The sequence below is a fragment of the Muntiacus reevesi genome, chromosome 22 (assembly GCF_963930625.1).
Source record: "Muntiacus reevesi chromosome 22, mMunRee1.1, whole genome shotgun sequence".
Taxonomy (NCBI): domain Eukaryota; kingdom Metazoa; phylum Chordata; class Mammalia; order Artiodactyla; family Cervidae; genus Muntiacus; species Muntiacus reevesi.
The window spans coordinates 43,406,190-43,424,433 of record NC_089270.1 but is presented as its reverse complement, the minus strand read 5'-3'; the positions used below and the strand labels follow the sequence as shown (position 1 = coordinate 43,424,433).

At 38.1% G+C, this 18,244-nt stretch overlaps 2 protein-coding genes across 2 annotated transcripts in view; both read right to left on the bottom strand.

Moving 5' to 3' along the window:
- PDCL2 (phosducin like 2) overlaps positions 1-15,282 on the bottom strand; it is a 34,088-nt gene extending 18,806 nt beyond the window's left edge. Inside the window, exons 1-3 of the mRNA XM_065914697.1 lie at positions 15,170-15,282; positions 6,514-6,634; positions 5,805-5,895 (exon numbers count right to left, since the gene is read on the bottom strand). Coding sequence (XP_065770769.1) covers positions 5,805-5,895; positions 6,514-6,634; positions 15,170-15,175 — 218 coding nt within the window. The 5' untranslated portion in view covers positions 15,176-15,282. The remainder of the gene's footprint in view (positions 1-5,804; positions 5,896-6,513; positions 6,635-15,169) is intronic.
- Positions 1-18,244, bottom strand: part of CLOCK (clock circadian regulator) — a 332,535-nt gene that overhangs the window by 155,443 nt on the left and 158,848 nt on the right. The gene's annotated exons all lie outside the window — the stretch shown is intronic.

The window sequence follows — 18,244 nt, the reverse complement described above, 5'->3', positions numbered from 1 at the left end:
CGGCAACACTGTTCTGGTTATTGCCGCTTTATAGCAAGGTTTGAAATCAGTAAGTGTGGGTCCTCCAGCTCTGTCCTTTCTTAAGACTGCTTAGTTGCCAGGATCTGCATGTGTTTCCTTTTATTCATTCTGTCAATTTCTGCTTTTAATTGGAGATTGATGAATTAATTTAAAATCCTTTTACAAAGTATAAAATGTAAGAGCCTGAAATGCAGCTTTTGGTTACCAAGGCATCCATTTTAAAAGACAGCCATCTTGAAAACCATACTGGCAGATGTATGACACAGCTACTAGCAACGTAACTAGATAAGGAATTAGGCTGTCCCCGAACATGAAAGCCTTTCTTTCAGAGAGCCCTGGGTCACTGACCACTTGAATGACCTCTCCTCTCCATTCCTGTGCCCTAATTCCAGCTCTTATGCTCTAGACTAGCCAATAGAGTGAACCCATGAAACCCAGATCCCCCATCAATAGACCCTAATACAGACACAGACCCAGGTCCTGCTAGCACACCCCCACCAGCTCTGGCTGAGTGGCCCTCAGCCATGCTATGTATTCTTCAGGATTTGTAGAGAATCTTGTTCCTCAAAGTTCTCCCAAGGTTTCTTGCTGAAGTGCATCCTACAATCTTATTCCAAACTGCAAGAACCAGTCCAGCCACAACTATAAGTAATTCAGGCCCAGGTGAGAGCCTCAGGCATTCCTAGCCAATAGCATCATTATCAATAGGCTGGGACTGACACAAGAAAGCAATTACTGAATAGGAAGGACTTACTTCTGCCATTTAGCTATCTTCTGTATTTCTATTTCTCACAGCCTTTTTGTTTCTCAGTTCTTCTTTTTGTATATTTTATTGCTTTTTTTGTATTTTTGTATTGTAGATGATTTCGTGGTATATCACTTAAATTTCCTGTTTTTCCATTTCTGTATTTTTTCTTAGTGATTATCTTAAGGATTAAGATTAATATCTTATAACTTGTGAATAATACCAACTTAGCTTCAATAGCATACACTCTGCTCCTATACAACTTCATCCCTTGTTCCTTATATTGCTATTGTTTCAGGCTACATTGTTATGTAGTCTAGAGATTTCTTCAAGAAAATTAGAGATACCAAGGGAACATTTCATGCAAAGATAACCACAATAAAGGACAGAAACGGCATGGAACTAACAGAAGCAGAGATATTAAGAAGAGGTGACAAGAATACACAGAAGAACTATACAAAAAAGATCTTCATGACCCACATAACCACAATGATGTGATCATTCACCTAGAGTCAGACATCCTGGAATGTGAAGTCAAGTGGGCCTCAGGAAGCATCACTACCAACAAAGCTAGTGAAGGTGATGGAATTCCATCAAATCCTCAAAGATGATGCTGTGAAAGTGCTGCACTCAATATGCCAGCAAATTTGGAAAACTCAGCAGCGGCCACAGGACTGGAAAAGGTCAGTTTTCATTCCAATCCCTAAGAAAGGCAATCCCAAAGAATGCTCAAACTACCACACAATTGCACTCATCTCACACGCTAGTAAAGTAATGCTCAAAATTCTCCAAGCCAGGCTTCAGCAATACGTGAACCATGAACTTCCAGATGTTCAAGCTGGCTTTAGCAAAGGCAGAGGAATCAGAGATCAAATTGCCAACATCTACTGGATCACAGAAAAAGCAAGAGTTTCAGAAAAACATCTACTTCAGCTTTATTGACTACACCAAAGCCTTTGACTGTGTGGATTACAACAAACTGTGGAAAATTCTTAAAGAAATGGGAATACCAGACCACCTTACCTGCCTCTGGAGAAATCTGTATGTAGTCAAGAAGCAATAGTTAAACTGGACATGGAACAACAGACTGTTTCCAAATTGGAAAAGGAGTATATAAAGGCTGCATATTGTCACCCTGCTTATTTAACTTATAGGCAGAGTGCATCATGCAAAATGCCAGGCTAGATGAAGCACAAGCCAGAATCAAGATTGCCTGAAGAAATATCAATAACCTCAGATATGCAGATGACAGACCCTTAAGGCAGAAAGAGTAGAGTAATTGAAGAGCCTCTTGATGAAGGTGAAAGAGAGTGAAAAAGTTGGCTTAAAACTCAACATTCAGAAAACTAAGATCATGGCATCTAGTCCCATCAGTTCATGGCAAATAGATGGGGAAACAATGGAAACAGTGACAGACTTTATTTTCTTGGGCTCCAAAATCACTGCAGATGGGGATTGCAGCCATGAAATTAAAAGACAATTGCTACTTGGAAGAAAAGCTATGACCAACCTAGACAGCATATTAAAAAGCAGAGACATTACTCTGCTGACAAAGGTCTGTCTAGTAAAGGCTTTGGTTTTTCCAGCCGTCATGTATGGATGTGAGAGCTGGACCATAAAGAAGGCTGAGCACTAAAGAATTGATGCTTTTGAACTGTGGTGTTGGAGAAGATTGTTCAGAGTCCCTTGGACTGCAAGGAGATCAAACTAATCAATTCTAAAGGAAATCAGTCCTGAGTATTCATTGGAGGACTAATGCTTGACTAATGCTGTAGTTGAAACTCCAATACTTCGGCCACCTATTTATAAGAACTGACTCATAAGAAAAGACCCTGATGCTGGGAAAGACTGAAGGCAGGAGGAGAAGGGAACAAGAGAGGATGAGTTGGTTGAATGGCATCACCAACTTGATGGACATGACTTTGAACAAGTCCCAGGAGTTGGTGATGGACAGTGAGGCCTGGTGTGCTGCAGTCTGTGGGGTTGCAAAGAGTCGGACAAAATTGAGTGACTGAACTGAAATGTTGTTATATATTGTAAGTCCATTAACATTGATTTATAATTATTGTTTTATAAACCATATAGAAAAAATGGAGTTAAAAGCCAAAAGTATAGTAATATTGGCTTTTATATTTACCTATATACTTACTTTTATCTATGTTTGTTTATTCTTCATATGATTTTAAGTTACTGTCTAGTGCCCTTTAAATTCATCCCTAATTTTTAGGGCACTTCTACTAGTAACAAACTCACTTAGATTTCATCTAGAAATGTTCTTAATTTCTCCTTCATCCTTGTAGCATAGTTTAGCCAAATACAGACTTCTTGGTTGATGAGTTTTTTCTTTTTTTCTTGCATCCTCTAAGATTTCTGATGAGAAAATGGCTGATTGATAGTCTTTCTAAGAGATGTGTCTTCGTGTGGGCCTTTGAGTTTATCCTAATTGGAGTCCTCTGAGCATCATAAATCTGTAGATTTATGCCTTTTGTCAAATTTGAGATGTTTCCAGCTAGTATTTCTACAGATATGCTTTCTGCTCCATGTATGACAAATGTACTGCTTGGATTCCCATACTATACATGCTAGTTTACCTAACAGTGTACCACAAACAAAGCCAATTAGGCTCATTTGTTTTTCTTTATTCTTCCTGTTCCTCAAACTCAAACTTCCACTCATCCCATCATCAAATTTTCGCTGTCTTATGCTTGTTCAAATATGCTTTTGAAGCACTTTAGTGTATATTTCAATATTGTATATTTTAGTTTCAAAATGTCTTTTTGGTTTCTATAATTTCTCTTTATTGCTATTCTCATTTTGTTCATATGATGTTTTCCTGTTTTCACTCATGTCTTTCTTTAGCTCTTTGAACATCTTTAACTAAGGTGTCTTAAAAATCTTTGTCTAGTAAGTCTGACACTTTGGCATCTTCAGATACATTTTGCATTGATTTATTTTGTTCTTTTGAAAGGACCATACTTTCCTGTTTCTTTTTATGCCTTATGATTTTATTTTGAAAACTGAATGTTTCATTTAATTGATAACACTAGAAATCAGATTCTTCTTCTAACTCATGAGTTTTGTTTGTTTTTACAGCAGGTGTGTCTGTGACAGGATTTAGCCTGAGGTGAAAGCATACATCTCAGGTCCTTCCTGAGACTTCCACTTTTCCAAGGCTTTCTAAGTCCCCCCATATATATGGTTGCTTTTGAATGTTAAAAAAAAAAAACAACCCTCCAAACCAAAAAAACAGATATGGCTCCTTAAAACACCACGGAAGCCACTTGAGCCAGGAGGGTGGTGACACAATGGCTGCTAATCTCTGTGTCTGTACCTCTGCTTTCAGAAGCAGCAATCTGCAATCAGAACACAGAACCTTGATATTTGAGCACAAAGTCCTTAACGCCTACCTTGGCTCCAGCAAGCTGTGCCAGAAACACAGGTTGCTGCTGAAACAGCTGTCCCCCGTGGGGCTGTGGAAATGAGGGATGGATAGCTGTTACTACACTGAGGACTGAAATTGTAATTTACCAGCCAAGCTCTATGCTGGCAATTTTAAGTATTCAGAATAGACTCCAGAGTTCCAAAGTCTTCACTTCAGTTTCTGCCAGTACAATCGTTGCCTGGATAGAGAGATGGATTTCTGGAGCTTTTTACTCTGCCATCTTTCCTGGCATCAAACTGACCAGTTGTTTTTCAAAAGTCTCTCAAATTTGGGTTTCTCTGATATATTCTTATGATTAGATCGATGCAATGCATTATTGAGAATACCACTGATTGTGTGTCTGTGGTAGAGCTGATGTGTCCTCCTTAGCACATCATATTATTATATATTATTGGTGATAGTCCTACTCACGTTGCTAAGATGGGGTCTGCCAATGTTCTACAGTGTAAACTTAACTATTTCCTCCATTGTAACTATTAAGTATTTGGGGGCAATACTTTGAGATTATGCAAAAATCCTGTTTCTATTTAAACTTCCCCCCACTCATTTTAGCAACTATCAGTAGATTACTGTGATGTTCTGATGGTGACTTTTCCATTTTCCTCATTTCATCTACACTTATTCACTGGAATTCTTCAGTGGGGAAGAAGTGCTACTTTGCTGAATTTTGTTCATATATTCACTTACTTATCTGTATTACTATACACTTAAGGATAATTATTTTATGACTTATTTTATAATTCAATATTATAATAAGTTAGCTTTTCAGGTTGTTTCAACTCTGGCCATTATAAAATCTTTTAGTTTGTCTCTTGTGCCTTAAAATTTTCAGCACTTCCTTAACTTTCTGATAATGCCCCAGACTCATCCTATTCTTTCTCAACTCACACTGTTGACTAAAGCAGTTCTCTAAGAAACACTGATTCCTTTTATTGAAGAATAGTATTAAGAATCAAGAGCTGAATTCTAGTTGTGTTCATTGCTACCAGAGTATTGATGCTTCCAATCCAATGCTCTGATTTTTTGTGTGTATTAAAACAACTTTGGATTCCTGGGATCAATCCCATTTGATCAGAATGCATTATTCTTCTTTTAAGTTATTGGACTTAATTTGCTAATATTTTGATAAAATTTTTCATACCTACATTCATAAGAGATGTTTTTCTGTAGCATTCTGTTTTTGCAATTTCTCTTTCTGGTTTTGGTATCAGGATAAGTTAGGAAATCTGTGTACTTGTTCTAACTTCTGAAAGAATTTATGACTACCAATTAATTAATCATTAAATGATAGAAACCCTTAACAGACATCATACCATAAGGAAAATCATGGTCCTCTTTTTATTAGCCTTCTAGTGACATTTTTTTCACTTGACGAAGTTCTGTTGAGTATTATTGAACAGTTTTTTATTTAAGCAAAGGTAAAAAAGATCAGGGGAAAAATCCATCTTATATAAAGTGAGTTATTTTTTAAATGTAATTTAAAAATTAGTTTTGTTCTTTTTAAAATATAGTCTCTACACAAAAATAGGAAATTTTCCTTAGTTTCATTAATACTTCATTCAAAAGCTCATAAATTATCCAAACGAATCACTGTACCTATACATTTCAATAGCTCTCATATCTTCATCATCAAATTCATCTTCCGCTTCCTTCAATTCTGCAAGAGTCATCTTTTCATATGGTTTAACTGAAACACAATAAGAAGTTGTAGATAAATAAGTTATTTAAAAACCAATTAAAAAAAAAAAAAAACCAATTTTACTTTATAATTACCTGTCTAGAAAAACAATAGATAAATGGAGATCACGAATATCTTTAATATTGATATTCAAGTTTCTTCATTATATAAAGCTATATTGTGGTTGACTGTTTCATGTTTCAAACATGTTTGTTTGAAATATTATTACTCCCTCAGAGTTCATAGAACTATCAAGTTACATTTAAAAACAGATGTGAAAGTCAACTAGACTTCATAAATGTAGAGTTCCCCAAGTACCTGGAAATACTGGCAAGTAATACATGTATACAGAATGACGGAAATAGAAGGTAATCACAAGGCAGGGAGATATAACAGAAAAAAAGCTCATTAGGTTAAATACTAGGGCATTTCAGCTCTAATATTAGGATGTAACTTTCAATACATGAATTAGGAATTTTAGGTGTCAGCATCCTAATTTCAAAAGTATGAGTGGGATTTCTACTAAATTATTTCTAACATCCTATCTCCCTCTAAATTCACCAAATACATGATCACTATCATAACCGTATTACTCCCTTATCCAGACCACCAAAGGCACAACTATACCCATTGCTTCTTTCTGTAAATGCAAAACCATTTCTTCAATTTCATCTTTCGGCTCTTCTTTTGGAGGAAGAATGCCAAAATCTCTTAAAATATCATTCCATTCTGTATCTTCATTTGGATCCTATACAAAAAATTTTTTAAAACCTATTAGCACAGTTGTACATTTTAATATTTGTAAAATTGATATGCAGCATTTCCAACCATATAATTATTCATGAACTCTACACACAAGCTAGATAATTAGTTTTAAAGACTAGAACAAAATGGACTACTTTCCCCCCATTTCCCAGTACTAATGCGACTACATACATTGATAAAAAAGAATACATCCTGTACCCTCAATGTTATACTGAGATGTTTAATAAAAAATAAATCTAAAATATATATATATACACACACTATTAATGAAAAAACTTATAAGTCACGGAAAATAATTTGAAGACTATAGTAGGCAAAACCAACTCACATCATGGCTCAGTCACCATCTTCAGTGATTCTGGAGCCCCCAAAAATAAAGTCTGCCACTGTTTCCATTTTTTTCCCCATCTATTTGCCATGAAGTGATGGGACTGGATGTCATGATCTTAACTTTCGAATGTTGAGTTTTAAGCAAACTTATTCACTCTCCTCTTTCACCTTCATCAAGAGGCTCTTTAGTTCCATTTTACTTTCTGCCATTAGAGTGGTATCATCTGCATATCTGAGGCTGTTGATACCTCTCCCAGCAAGCTTGATTCCAGCTTATGATTCATCAAGCCTAGCATTTTTCATAATGTACTTTGCATATAAGTTAAATAAGCAGGGTGACCATATACAGCCTTGACATACTCCTTTCCCAACTTGAAACCAGTCAGTTGTTCCATGTCTAGTTCTAACTGCTACTTCTTTACAAATACAGGTTTCTCAGGAGATAGGTATGGTTTGTTACTACAATCCTTTATGAGATTTTCCACAGTTTGTTGTGATCGATATATACAAAGGCTTTAGCAAAGTCAATGAAGCAGAAGCAGATGTTTTTCTGAAATTCCTTTGCTTTCTTCAAGATCCAATTAATGCTGGCAATTTGATCACTGGTTCCTCTGTCTTTTCTAAATCCATTTTGTACATCTGGAAGCTCCTGGTTCATGTACTACTAAAACCTAGTTCAAAGGATTTTGAGCATAATCTTTACTAGTATGTAAACCAGTGCAATTTTACAGTAGTTGGAACACTCTAGCACTGCCCTTCTTTGGGATTGGATTGAAAACTGATCTTTTCTAATCCTGTGGCCATTGCTGAATTTTCCAAATTTGCTGACATATTGAGTCTAGCCAGCACTTTGACAGCATCATCTTTTAGGAGTTTAAATAGCTCAGCTGGAATTCTATCACCTCCACTAGCTTTGTTTGTAGTAATGCTTCCTAAGGCCCACTTGACTTCACGTTCCAGGATGTCCAGCTCTAGGTGAGTGATCATACCATTGTGGTTATCTGTGTCATTGAGACCTTTCTTGTATAGTTCTTCTGTATATTCCTGCCACCTCTTTTTAGTCTCTTCTGTTTCTGTTAGGTCCTTACCTTTTCTGTCCTTTATCATGCCCATCCTTGCAAGAAATATTACCTTGATATCTCCAATTTTCTTGAAGAGATCTCTAGCCTTTCCCTTTCTTCAACAGTATTTAAACCAAGAATTTGCAGATGTCCAGGCTGGATTTATAAAAGGCAAAGGAACCAGAGATTAAATTGCCAACATCCACTGGATCATAGAAAAAGCAAGAGAATTCCAGAAAAACATCTACTTCTGCTTTATTGATTAGGCTACAGCTTTTGACTGTGTGGATCACAATAAAATGGAAAATTCTTCAAGAGATGGGAATACCAGACCACCTTATCTGCCTCCTGAGAAACCTGTATGCAGGTCAACAAGGAACACAACGGGACATGGAACAACGGAATGGTTCTGAAATGGGAAAGGAGTATGTCAAGGCAAGGCTGTATATTGTCACCCTGCTTATTTAACTTCAAATGCAAAGTACGTCATGCAAAATGTTGGGCTGGATGAAGCAAGGGCTGGAATCAAGATTGCCAGGAGAAATATCAATAACCTCAGATATGCAGATGACACCACCCTTATGGCAGAAAGCAAAGAAGAACTAAAGAGCCTCTTGATGAAAGTGAAAGAGTGAAAAAGTTGGCTTAAAGATCAACATTCAGAAAACTAAGATCATGGCATCTGGTCCCATCACTTCATGGCAAACAGATGGGGAAACAGTGGAAACAGCAGCTGACTTTATTTTGAGTGGCTCCAAAATCACTGCAGATGGTGATTGCAGCCATGAAATTAAAAGACACTTACTCCTTGGAAGAAAAGTTATGACCAACCTAGACACCATATTGAAAAGCAGAGACATTACCTTACCAACAAAGATCTGTCTAGTCAAGGCTATGGTTTTTCCAGTAGTCATGTATGGATGTGAGAGTTGGACTATAAAGAAAGCTGAGTGCCAAAGAATTGATGCTTTTGAACTGTGGGGTTGGAGAAGACTCTTGAGAGTCCCTCGGACTGCAAGGAGATCCAACCAGTCCATCCTAAAGGAAATCAGTCCTGAATATTCATTGGAAGGAGCGATGTTGAAGCTGAAACTCCAGTACTTTGGCTACCTGATGCAAAGAGCTGTATCTTTTGAAAAGACCCTGATGCTGGAAAAGATTGAAAGCAGGAGGAGAAGAGGATGACAGAAGATGAGATGGATGGATGGCATCACCAACTCAATGGGCATGAGTTTGAGTAAACTCTGGGAGTTGGTGATGGACAGGAAGGCCTGGCATGCTGCATGCAGTTCACGGGGTCACAAAGAGTTGGACACGACTAAGCGACTGAACTGAACTGTATTGTATGGACATGAGAGCTGAACCATAAAGAACACTGAATGCCAAAAATTGATGCTTTCAAACTGTGGCGCTGGAGAAGACTCTTGAGAGTCTCTTGAACTGCAAGATCAAATCAGTCAATCCTAAAGGAAATCAACTCTGAATATTCATTGGGAGGGCTGATACTGAAGCTGAAGCTCCAATACTTTGGCCGCCTGATGCTAAGAGTTGACTCTGAAAAATACCCTAATGCTGGGAAAGATTGAGGGCAGGAGAAGAACGGTAAAGCAGAGGATGAGATGCTTGGATGGCATCATCCACTCAATGGACATGAGTTCTGAGCAAGCTCTGGGAGATAGTGATGGACAGGGAAATGTAACTTGCTGCAATCCATGGGGTCGCAAAGAGTCAGATAGGAGTGAGCAACTGAACAACAACAGCAATCATCATCTTGATGTCTACTTTGTTTGTTACTAACGTAGTTTATATAGGTTAAGACTAAGTACTGTTTAAATAACATGTCTTTTTCAATTCTTTTATTTCAATCCGTCTGTTTCTTCGTATTTAAAGTGTCTCTCTCTTAGCAGTATGTCGTTATATATTGTTTTTTCAACTATTTTGATAATCTCTACTTTTTAATTGAAATGTTTACTTCATTTAATATAATAAATGTTAATGTTAGATGTAGGGCCACTGTTTTCCTGTTTTCAATTAGTATTGTTTGCTTTCTGTTCCTCTGTTCCTTTCCTGCCTTCTTTAGGTTAATTAAATATTTTTTAGAATTTAATTTTTTGCAACTGGCTTTTTAGGTATACATCTTTTCATTAATGTTTTAATAATTGTTCTAGAAATTGTAATCCTAACTTTAACTTATTACAGTTAATATTGGACTATTTTATATAAAATATGGGAATCTTGCTTAGTATAGTTCCATTTTCCACTATCCTACCCTTTGCTTTATTGCTGTTATATATATTAACATCTACAACATATTTGAATCACTTTAATACAATGTTAAAATTTCTGCCTTAAACAATTAAAATTAAGAAAAAATATATTTAGTTTTTAATATTTATCTACATATTTACCATCTAGGGTACTTTTCACTCCCTTTTAGATACAGTTTTTCACCTGATGTAATTTCCTTTCAGTCCAAAGAAACTTCCTTTAGTATTTATTACAATGCAGGTCTGCTGGAAATGAATAATCTCAGTTTTCATATTTCTGAAAATGTTTATTTTTTCCCAATATTTTGATAGATAGTTTAGCTGGATGTAGAATTTAGCTTGAAAGTTTTCCCTCCAGCATTTAAAGCATTTGAAAGGCCTTCTGGCCTCTGATATTTCTGATGAGAAGTCAGCTAATAATGATATTATTGTTCTCCTATACATCCATAATACCCACATCTTAATATTATGTCTTTTCTCTGGATGTTTTCAAGATTTTATCTTTCAATTTCAGAGGGTGTCTATGTGCGCTTGGTGCAGTTTTATTTTTATTTATCTTGTCTGGAGTTCCCTGAATTCTTAGGTTTTTAATTTACGCCTTCCCTCAAACTTTGGACAGTTTTATCCATCATTTCCTTAATTTTTTTCCTACCCCTCCACCCTATCTTCTTCTCCTTCTACAATTCCTTACAGTATGTTACATGTATATCCATGTTAACTATGTATTCTAGTTAGATGTATGTTAATCCATTTAACAATATCCCTTCAGTTCACTGAATCTCTATTCACTTTTAGTAATTTTCTTTTTGTTCTTAAAACTGGACACTTTACATTGATAAATCCAAATTCCCTGTGTCTTCTGCCACCTCCAATTTGCCATTAAGCCCATTCAGTTATTTTTTATTTTAAGTCATTGATCTTTTCAGTTCAAAAATTTCCATTTGATTGTTTTATTACTGTTTCTATTTCTCTGTTAAGATTCTCCATCTGTTAATTAAATTTCCTTTACATCCTTGAATATATTTATAATAGCTGCTTTAAATTCTTTGTTCGCTAATATTAACCTCTGGATAGTCTAAGGATCTGCTTCCATTGGTTGCTTTAATTGTGATTATGGCTTTTCATTTTCTTTTTTTCTTGTCTAATTTTTATTGTATACTAGATATTAAGGATGATACATCATAGAAATTCATGATTTCTTATGTTCCTCTGAAGTATGTTGATTTTCATACTTGCAGTTAACTTGGCTGAACTGAAAATCAACCTCTTTCAACTGAAGTGGGCAGCACCCAAAACCTCAGATCAGCTCAGTCCTTTCATCTTATAATGGCTGTTGCCTGCCAGGCAACTTGTGGTCTCTTACCTACATATGGAGTTTACCTGACAATTAAGGATTTGTGTGAATCATACAGATGGAATTTAAAGATTATCCCTTCTGTGCTACTTTTCTTTCTGAGACTTCCACATAATTCTCCCACCACTCTACCAACCCAGAACTTTGCTCTCCAAAACCTCTATTAAGATGGTTGTTTTCTGCCATCCGTGCCATGTCACTATAAAATGTCCTCATCTGTATCTAATCTTTGTAATCTATTGTGGTTTTAAAGTATGTTCACAAATTCTTTCATACGCCTTTTTTTTAGAAGTGGAACGCAATCCTACTTCCATTGAGTATAGGCTGAACCCATGGTCTTATTTCTAATAAACTGAAAATATGATGGAAGCAATACTATTTCAATTCTGAGACTTAGTCACAAAAGGCACTGCTGCTGCTGTTTCCTCTTAGCTTCTCTTATCACTTACTCTGGGCGAAACCAGCTGCCATGTTTTGTCCACAAAAGCAGCCTGTGTTAGTCTGCGTGGGAAGCTGTAACATATCACAGACCAGGTGACTTAAATAGAAATTTATTTTCTCATAGTTCTGGAGGCTGGAAGTCTAAAATCAAGGTGCCAGCAGGGCTGGTACTGGTGAGAACTCTCCTGGCTTGCAGGACGCTGCCTTCTTCTTATGTACTCACAGAACCTTCCTGCTGTGTGTGTGGAGAGAGAGAGAAGGTGCTCTAGTGTCTCTTCCCCGATCCTATCAGCCATGTTTTGTAGTTTTCAGTTTATTCCTATTGTATTCTTTTTGATGTAATTATACATGGAATTATTTTCTTAATTTACTTTGATATTGCCGGGTTCACTGTAGTGTATAAAAATGTCATCAGATTTGAATGTCACTTTTTATAGTTTCCTACTCTCTGAAGATAACTTCAATTTTGTCTTCTGTTTTTTAAACATAAAGAGCAGTTGTTTTATAACCTGTTTCTGATCACTCAGGTAACTGAAGTCTTTGCAACTCTGCTTTTGTTGGTTTATGTTCATAGTACCCTGTCCCCCTGTGGGCATGGTTACTTTTGGCTGACTTCTGCTTGATGTCCTGAGAACTTACAGGCAGGAATTCTAAGATAAAGATGTCTTTATCCACAGGATTTGCTGTTTCTTCCAGGTATGTACAAGCAATACAATATATTACTAATTTATAATAAATTCACAGTTTGAAGTTCTTTGGATCACCCAGACAATATGCTTTAGGCTGCAATCTATGTGAGAGCTGTCTTGAGCCACAACTTCTTGGGGATAGGTTTTATTGCTTTTCTTTTTATCCCCTGCTCCACCAAGCATCAAGACAACGTTCCTTGAATTCCCCTAGACATGAGTTTATCTCTGGTTCATATTCCTATTAGCTGCCCATGCTTTCACAGGCCAAACTCCTGGGTTCCTTCTCACCCTGTGACTATACCCAGAACCAAACTGCAGATTGTTAAGATGCCCTTAGGGGTAAAAGCGACTTTAAAGCTCTAGAAATCCATTCACCTGCTTTTCTAGTTTCCCTTCGATTTTGGTCTCATTGTTTTCTATCATGTTACCTCTGATGCTTTTAAGGATCAGAGGTAGTTTTACTTATGTTCAGCAGAGGAGTTGGTCCAAATAACCAAGCTCATTATTATCAGAAAATCCAGCAGTCATCTTTAAAAAAAAAACCCTCCCTACACTTCACACACCCTACCACTCTATCTCTCTTTTTCCCTCCCTGCTCAAACTTCTTAAGATAGTTGTCTATATATTCTATAATCACTTCCATCTCCCATTCACTCTGCATCCTAGTCCAAATTTGGCTTCTACCACCAATACTCCTTTCAAAACCATTCTAAGGTCACCTAGGAGCTCCATGCTGTCATTTTCAGTGGATATTCATTATATTTGATCTCTTAGGCAGAATTTGGGAAAGGTTGTCACTCTTTTCTTGTTAAAACACTTTCTTGACATTCATGACATCACAATGTTGTTGTTTAGTTGCTAAGTTATAGCCAACTCCTTTGCCACCCCATGGACTAGCCTGCCAGGCTCCTCTGTTTACGGGGTTTTCCACACAAAAATACTGGAACAGGTTTCCCTTTTCTCCTCCAGGTTATGTTCCCAACCCAAGGATCACACCTGCATTTCCTACGTTGGCAGGTGGTCTCTTTACCACTGAGCTACCTTGGGAAGCTACCTCCATACTTAAGGTTTCATTCATAGCTCTGACTGTTCTCTTTAACTGACCTGGGAATGAGTTGCAAAGGGATTTAATAGTAAATGCTCTATATGCCAATCTTCGCGTGCCTTTAAGAAATCATCTATGAAATCATAATAAACAAAATAGAAATAGGCACCACAATCCACATTATTAAAGTATTATGGTATTTATCATGACATCGTTATATTTGACTCTCCCTTATTTCCCCACAGTAACCTCTTTTTAGAGTCACACATAAGCACTGAATAACTGGCTGTTGAATAAACCAATGAATAAATAAACAAAGATTAATGTGCTGCTGTCTTTACTCAATTATATTTCAGCCTCTTTCTTGAAGAGTAGATGCAAATCAGGACAAATTTGCAATACTTTTCCATAGTGAATAAAATGTACCTTCCAGGAATCTGTTATTAATCCAAAAAGAGCACCCATTAAAATTATGTTAATTTGTGTTCAAAATATCCTAATAAATTACACAGCATACACAATTACCAAAATTAAATATGTAAAACCAGAAAAATCCTAAAGGTTTTAATTGGAAGGAGCTGGTGCAAATAAGCTATTTGCTAAGTTGGAAAATGGTAATTTTACTTTGATTTTAAAAAAGGAAATAAAAGCACAGGCTTCTTGTTAACAACGTAGCTTTAGCTAGAGGAGCAGCCTTTTTATGAATTGTTCAGTCGCTAAGTCGTTTGGGACTCTTTTGCAAAACCCCAAGGACTGTAGCCCTCCAGACTCCTCTGTCCATGAGATTCCCCGGGCAAGAACACCGGAGTGGGTTGCCATTTCCTTCTCCAGTGGGTCTTCCGGACCCAGGAATCCAACCCGCATCTCCTGCATTTGCAGGCGGGTTCTTCACCGACGATTAATGGAAGTCTAACAGAGTTTTCGTGATCATGTAGGAGAAACTCCAGAGACACCTGGGCTTTCTCAAGACAGATGCGACTATTAAGGTCTCCTCTCTGACCTTTTTAAAATGTAGTGGGGCAGGATACTTAAATTGAATTACACTTGGGTTAAAAATGATGGTCTGTTTCTCAAGTCATAAATAGTGCGGCAGTAAGATTTCCAGAATTTAGGTGTGAAAGGTTTCCTTCAGCGACAAACCTTAAGTCTTTCTCAAATTCTGAAAAAACGGCGTTCTCTTAGAACTTATTTGCATTTCTCTTCAATCCTGACAGAGACGGACGCAAAATTTAGCTCTTACGGAGAACAAATGTTAGAACCTAACTCCTGTAGGAACACCGCTGGGGAAGCCTTTAGGGTGCCCCACGGTCACCGGAGCCCGCTATTCGCACCTGCATGGTGTTCCGCCCCGCCTCTCACGCTCCGGCGTCGTCCAACTTCGGGCCGGGACTTCGGGCCGGGCCGGTCCCTTCAGAGCGGTAGGGGAGCCACCGCGGTCCCAGCGGTTGCCACCGCCCGCAGGAAGGGGGCGGGGAGAACGAGCGCCTGGGACGCGCCGTGCCGGGCGCAGCTCTGTTGCCGGGCAACGCGGAGGCGTGGCCTAGGCGGCGGCTTTGGGGCCTGAAGCCCCGGGTTTTGGGCATTTGCCCCGAGGTGCCTCTTCTGTTCGCAATACTGGTGCTAGCATGCCTCCCACCTTTCTCTCCGCCACCACCCGAGCCTCCAGCATCCTTCAATCCCTGAGTCCTGTCTTCACTGGGAAGTAACAAAATCTAGGGGAGAAAAACCCTTCGGAGTTCTTCACCCGGGACCCATAGCTTATATTTGGATGGACTTCAGCGCCTGAGGGCTTGAGCCCCAGCCCTCAAAGCGCATGTAATTTTGTTGTATGTGTGAATTTTGGGGGTGTATTTCGGGACGAGAGCTTTCATCAGATTCTCAAATGATTCTCCCCCATCTTAAAAACCCATTGCTTTTAGGTAGGAAGCTCAGTCCTTAGCTAGGAAACCTAGATAGTTTGATTCCTTGGTGTTTCAATTAAGGAAAGGACCTGCGAGCTCCCAGGAACAGGAGAAAAACGGCTGATATTGCCCAAACACGGTTATGCCCATATTACAAAGATGTGAAAAGATTTGAAAAAGAAGAAGAAACGGTTTTAGTGAGTTTTAAACTCGGGCTCAACATTGGACCACTCCATCTGTTAGTTCAGTTCAGTTCAGTCGCTCAGTCGTATCCGACTCTTTGCAACCCCATGAATCGCAGCAGGCCAGGCCTCCCTGTCTATCACAAACTCCCGGAGTTTAATCAAACTCATGCCCATTGAGTTGGTGATGCCATCCAGCCATCTCATCCTCTGTCGTCCCCTTCTCCTGCCCCCAATCCCTCCCAGCATCGGGGTCTTTTCCAATGAGTCAACTCTTCGCATGAGGTAGCCAAAGGATTGGAGTTTCAGCTTCAGCATCAGTCCTTCCAGTGAACACCCATCTGTAGTGCCCAGTTAATACAAATTCTGCACTCCTAATGGCCCTTGTTTTGTTATATTTTCTTCTTTTTCTTATATCCTGCCTCCTCCTCCCCTCTCCACCCTCTTCTTCCCATCTTCCTCCTTCCTTCTTTTCCTCCTCTTTCTTCTTTTTACTATGAGAGCACCTCCAAACATTATGTGGCCTTAAGTTTCACTAGATTTCCAAGAGGCCCTGGGAGCTGCTTGAATTAGCCATCAACTCCTTTTCTTATTCTGACACTCCCAAATCCAGGCTAGTTGAATTACTGTGCATAACACTAGCTCAGGTTGCCCTGCACATTTGGGGCTTTAGAGCTCATTCCTTAGCAAGTTAAGTCCTATGGATGCTGCTCAGGCCCTAGACTGGCACTGGTTCTCTGTCTGGGCAAGGGTGGTTTCTTTATCCCTTCAAGTTCCATCAGCCCAATAAAGAAGCCAAAGCTGAGATAGAGGGAGCACAAGCTTTGTTCAGTGGCCCAAGAATAGAGAAGAGGGAACTAAGTTCACAGATTAACTTCTTGCCCAGGTAAGGAGAGGAGTTTAATTTTAAAAAGTAACGACAAAGTGAGGAGGAGTGTGGCTAATGATGGGAACGCATATGCATTAGTCTTCTGGGGTATGGAGTGCCACTCCTTTTTATCCTTTTTGGTTCTTAATGTCAGGTCTTGGCCATCAGAAATTGTGTCATTTAATATGATAATATGGTAAAATCAATGTATAATGAGATGCAGAGTCTCTTGGAGGTCAGATCTGTGAACATCTTGGTCCCAGCTGGTTGCATCTGGTTTTTGTTTGTAGCTTCCTTTATTATCTCTGAAGCCTTTCGTTTAAAGATTTATATTAACTTTTGCTAAAGGTGGGGGTTGGCAGGTTTTGAGCAAAGACCTAGAGCAGCTCTGGCAACACTCTGGGTTTCAAGTTCCCATCTTGTCAAGTCAGTTCATTTTTTAAAGAAGATATTTTTTTGTTCTCTTCTGCTTCTTCTTTCTTATGTTTTTCACATGGATTGACAAGAAGTGAAATTCAGGGACTCTGTTAGTAAAAGTCATTATTTAAGTTATAATCAGTAGTAAGACAAAAGTTTATTAGATACTCTGAAGAATGTAAGACCTAATCCTATCCACACAGAGAGCCAGGCTTCTCTAATCAGTTAGCAACCTGCTGGTAGAGAAGGCAGTTATCCAAGAGGCCAGATCAGAAGGGAAAACCCAGGGGAACATCCACGTGATCACTAAACACTGATGTGATGTAAGAAGTTCACCCACTGTGTTCATGATTCTCTCCTAGTAAGAGTGTCTTCTTCCTGGTAATGGACAAGGTTGGTTGCCTTTCAGATGCCGCAGGGTGAAACAAGTAGATAACTAATAAGGACCTACCGTATAGCACAGAGAACTCTACAAAATACTCTGTAATGTCCTACATGGGAAAAGAATCTTTACAAAAGTGGGCATATGTGTATGTGTATGACTGGTTTACTTTGCTATACAGTAGAGAACTAACACAACACTGTACATCAACTATATTCCAATAAAAAATTTAAACAAATAAATTTAATACTACTACTTGGTAGAAAAAGCTGGCTCTTGATATGTTTGCAGTGATCAGACTATTTTATGGTGCATAAATCAGAACTTGCTAATTGGGCTATTGGATTAATCATGGCCAAATCCTCCAACTAGTAATAGTTTTAGTTGGCATGCACATTCTAAGATTGCTAGCTTTTTGACATTCTGGTATTTTGTAAGAGTTGATATTTTGTTGCTGATGAAATCCAAACAGAAAAAATTAAAATAGCTCCTTAAAACTCAATTCTACTAAGTGTCTTACATAAAAATAACTAAAGAGCTTTATTATACACTATTTATCATTAAACACAAAGAAAAAATATTTTCTGATACTTCTTTAATTTTCAATAAATTAAACATTTACAATCTCAGTCAACTTTTACTAAGAATGTTTATAA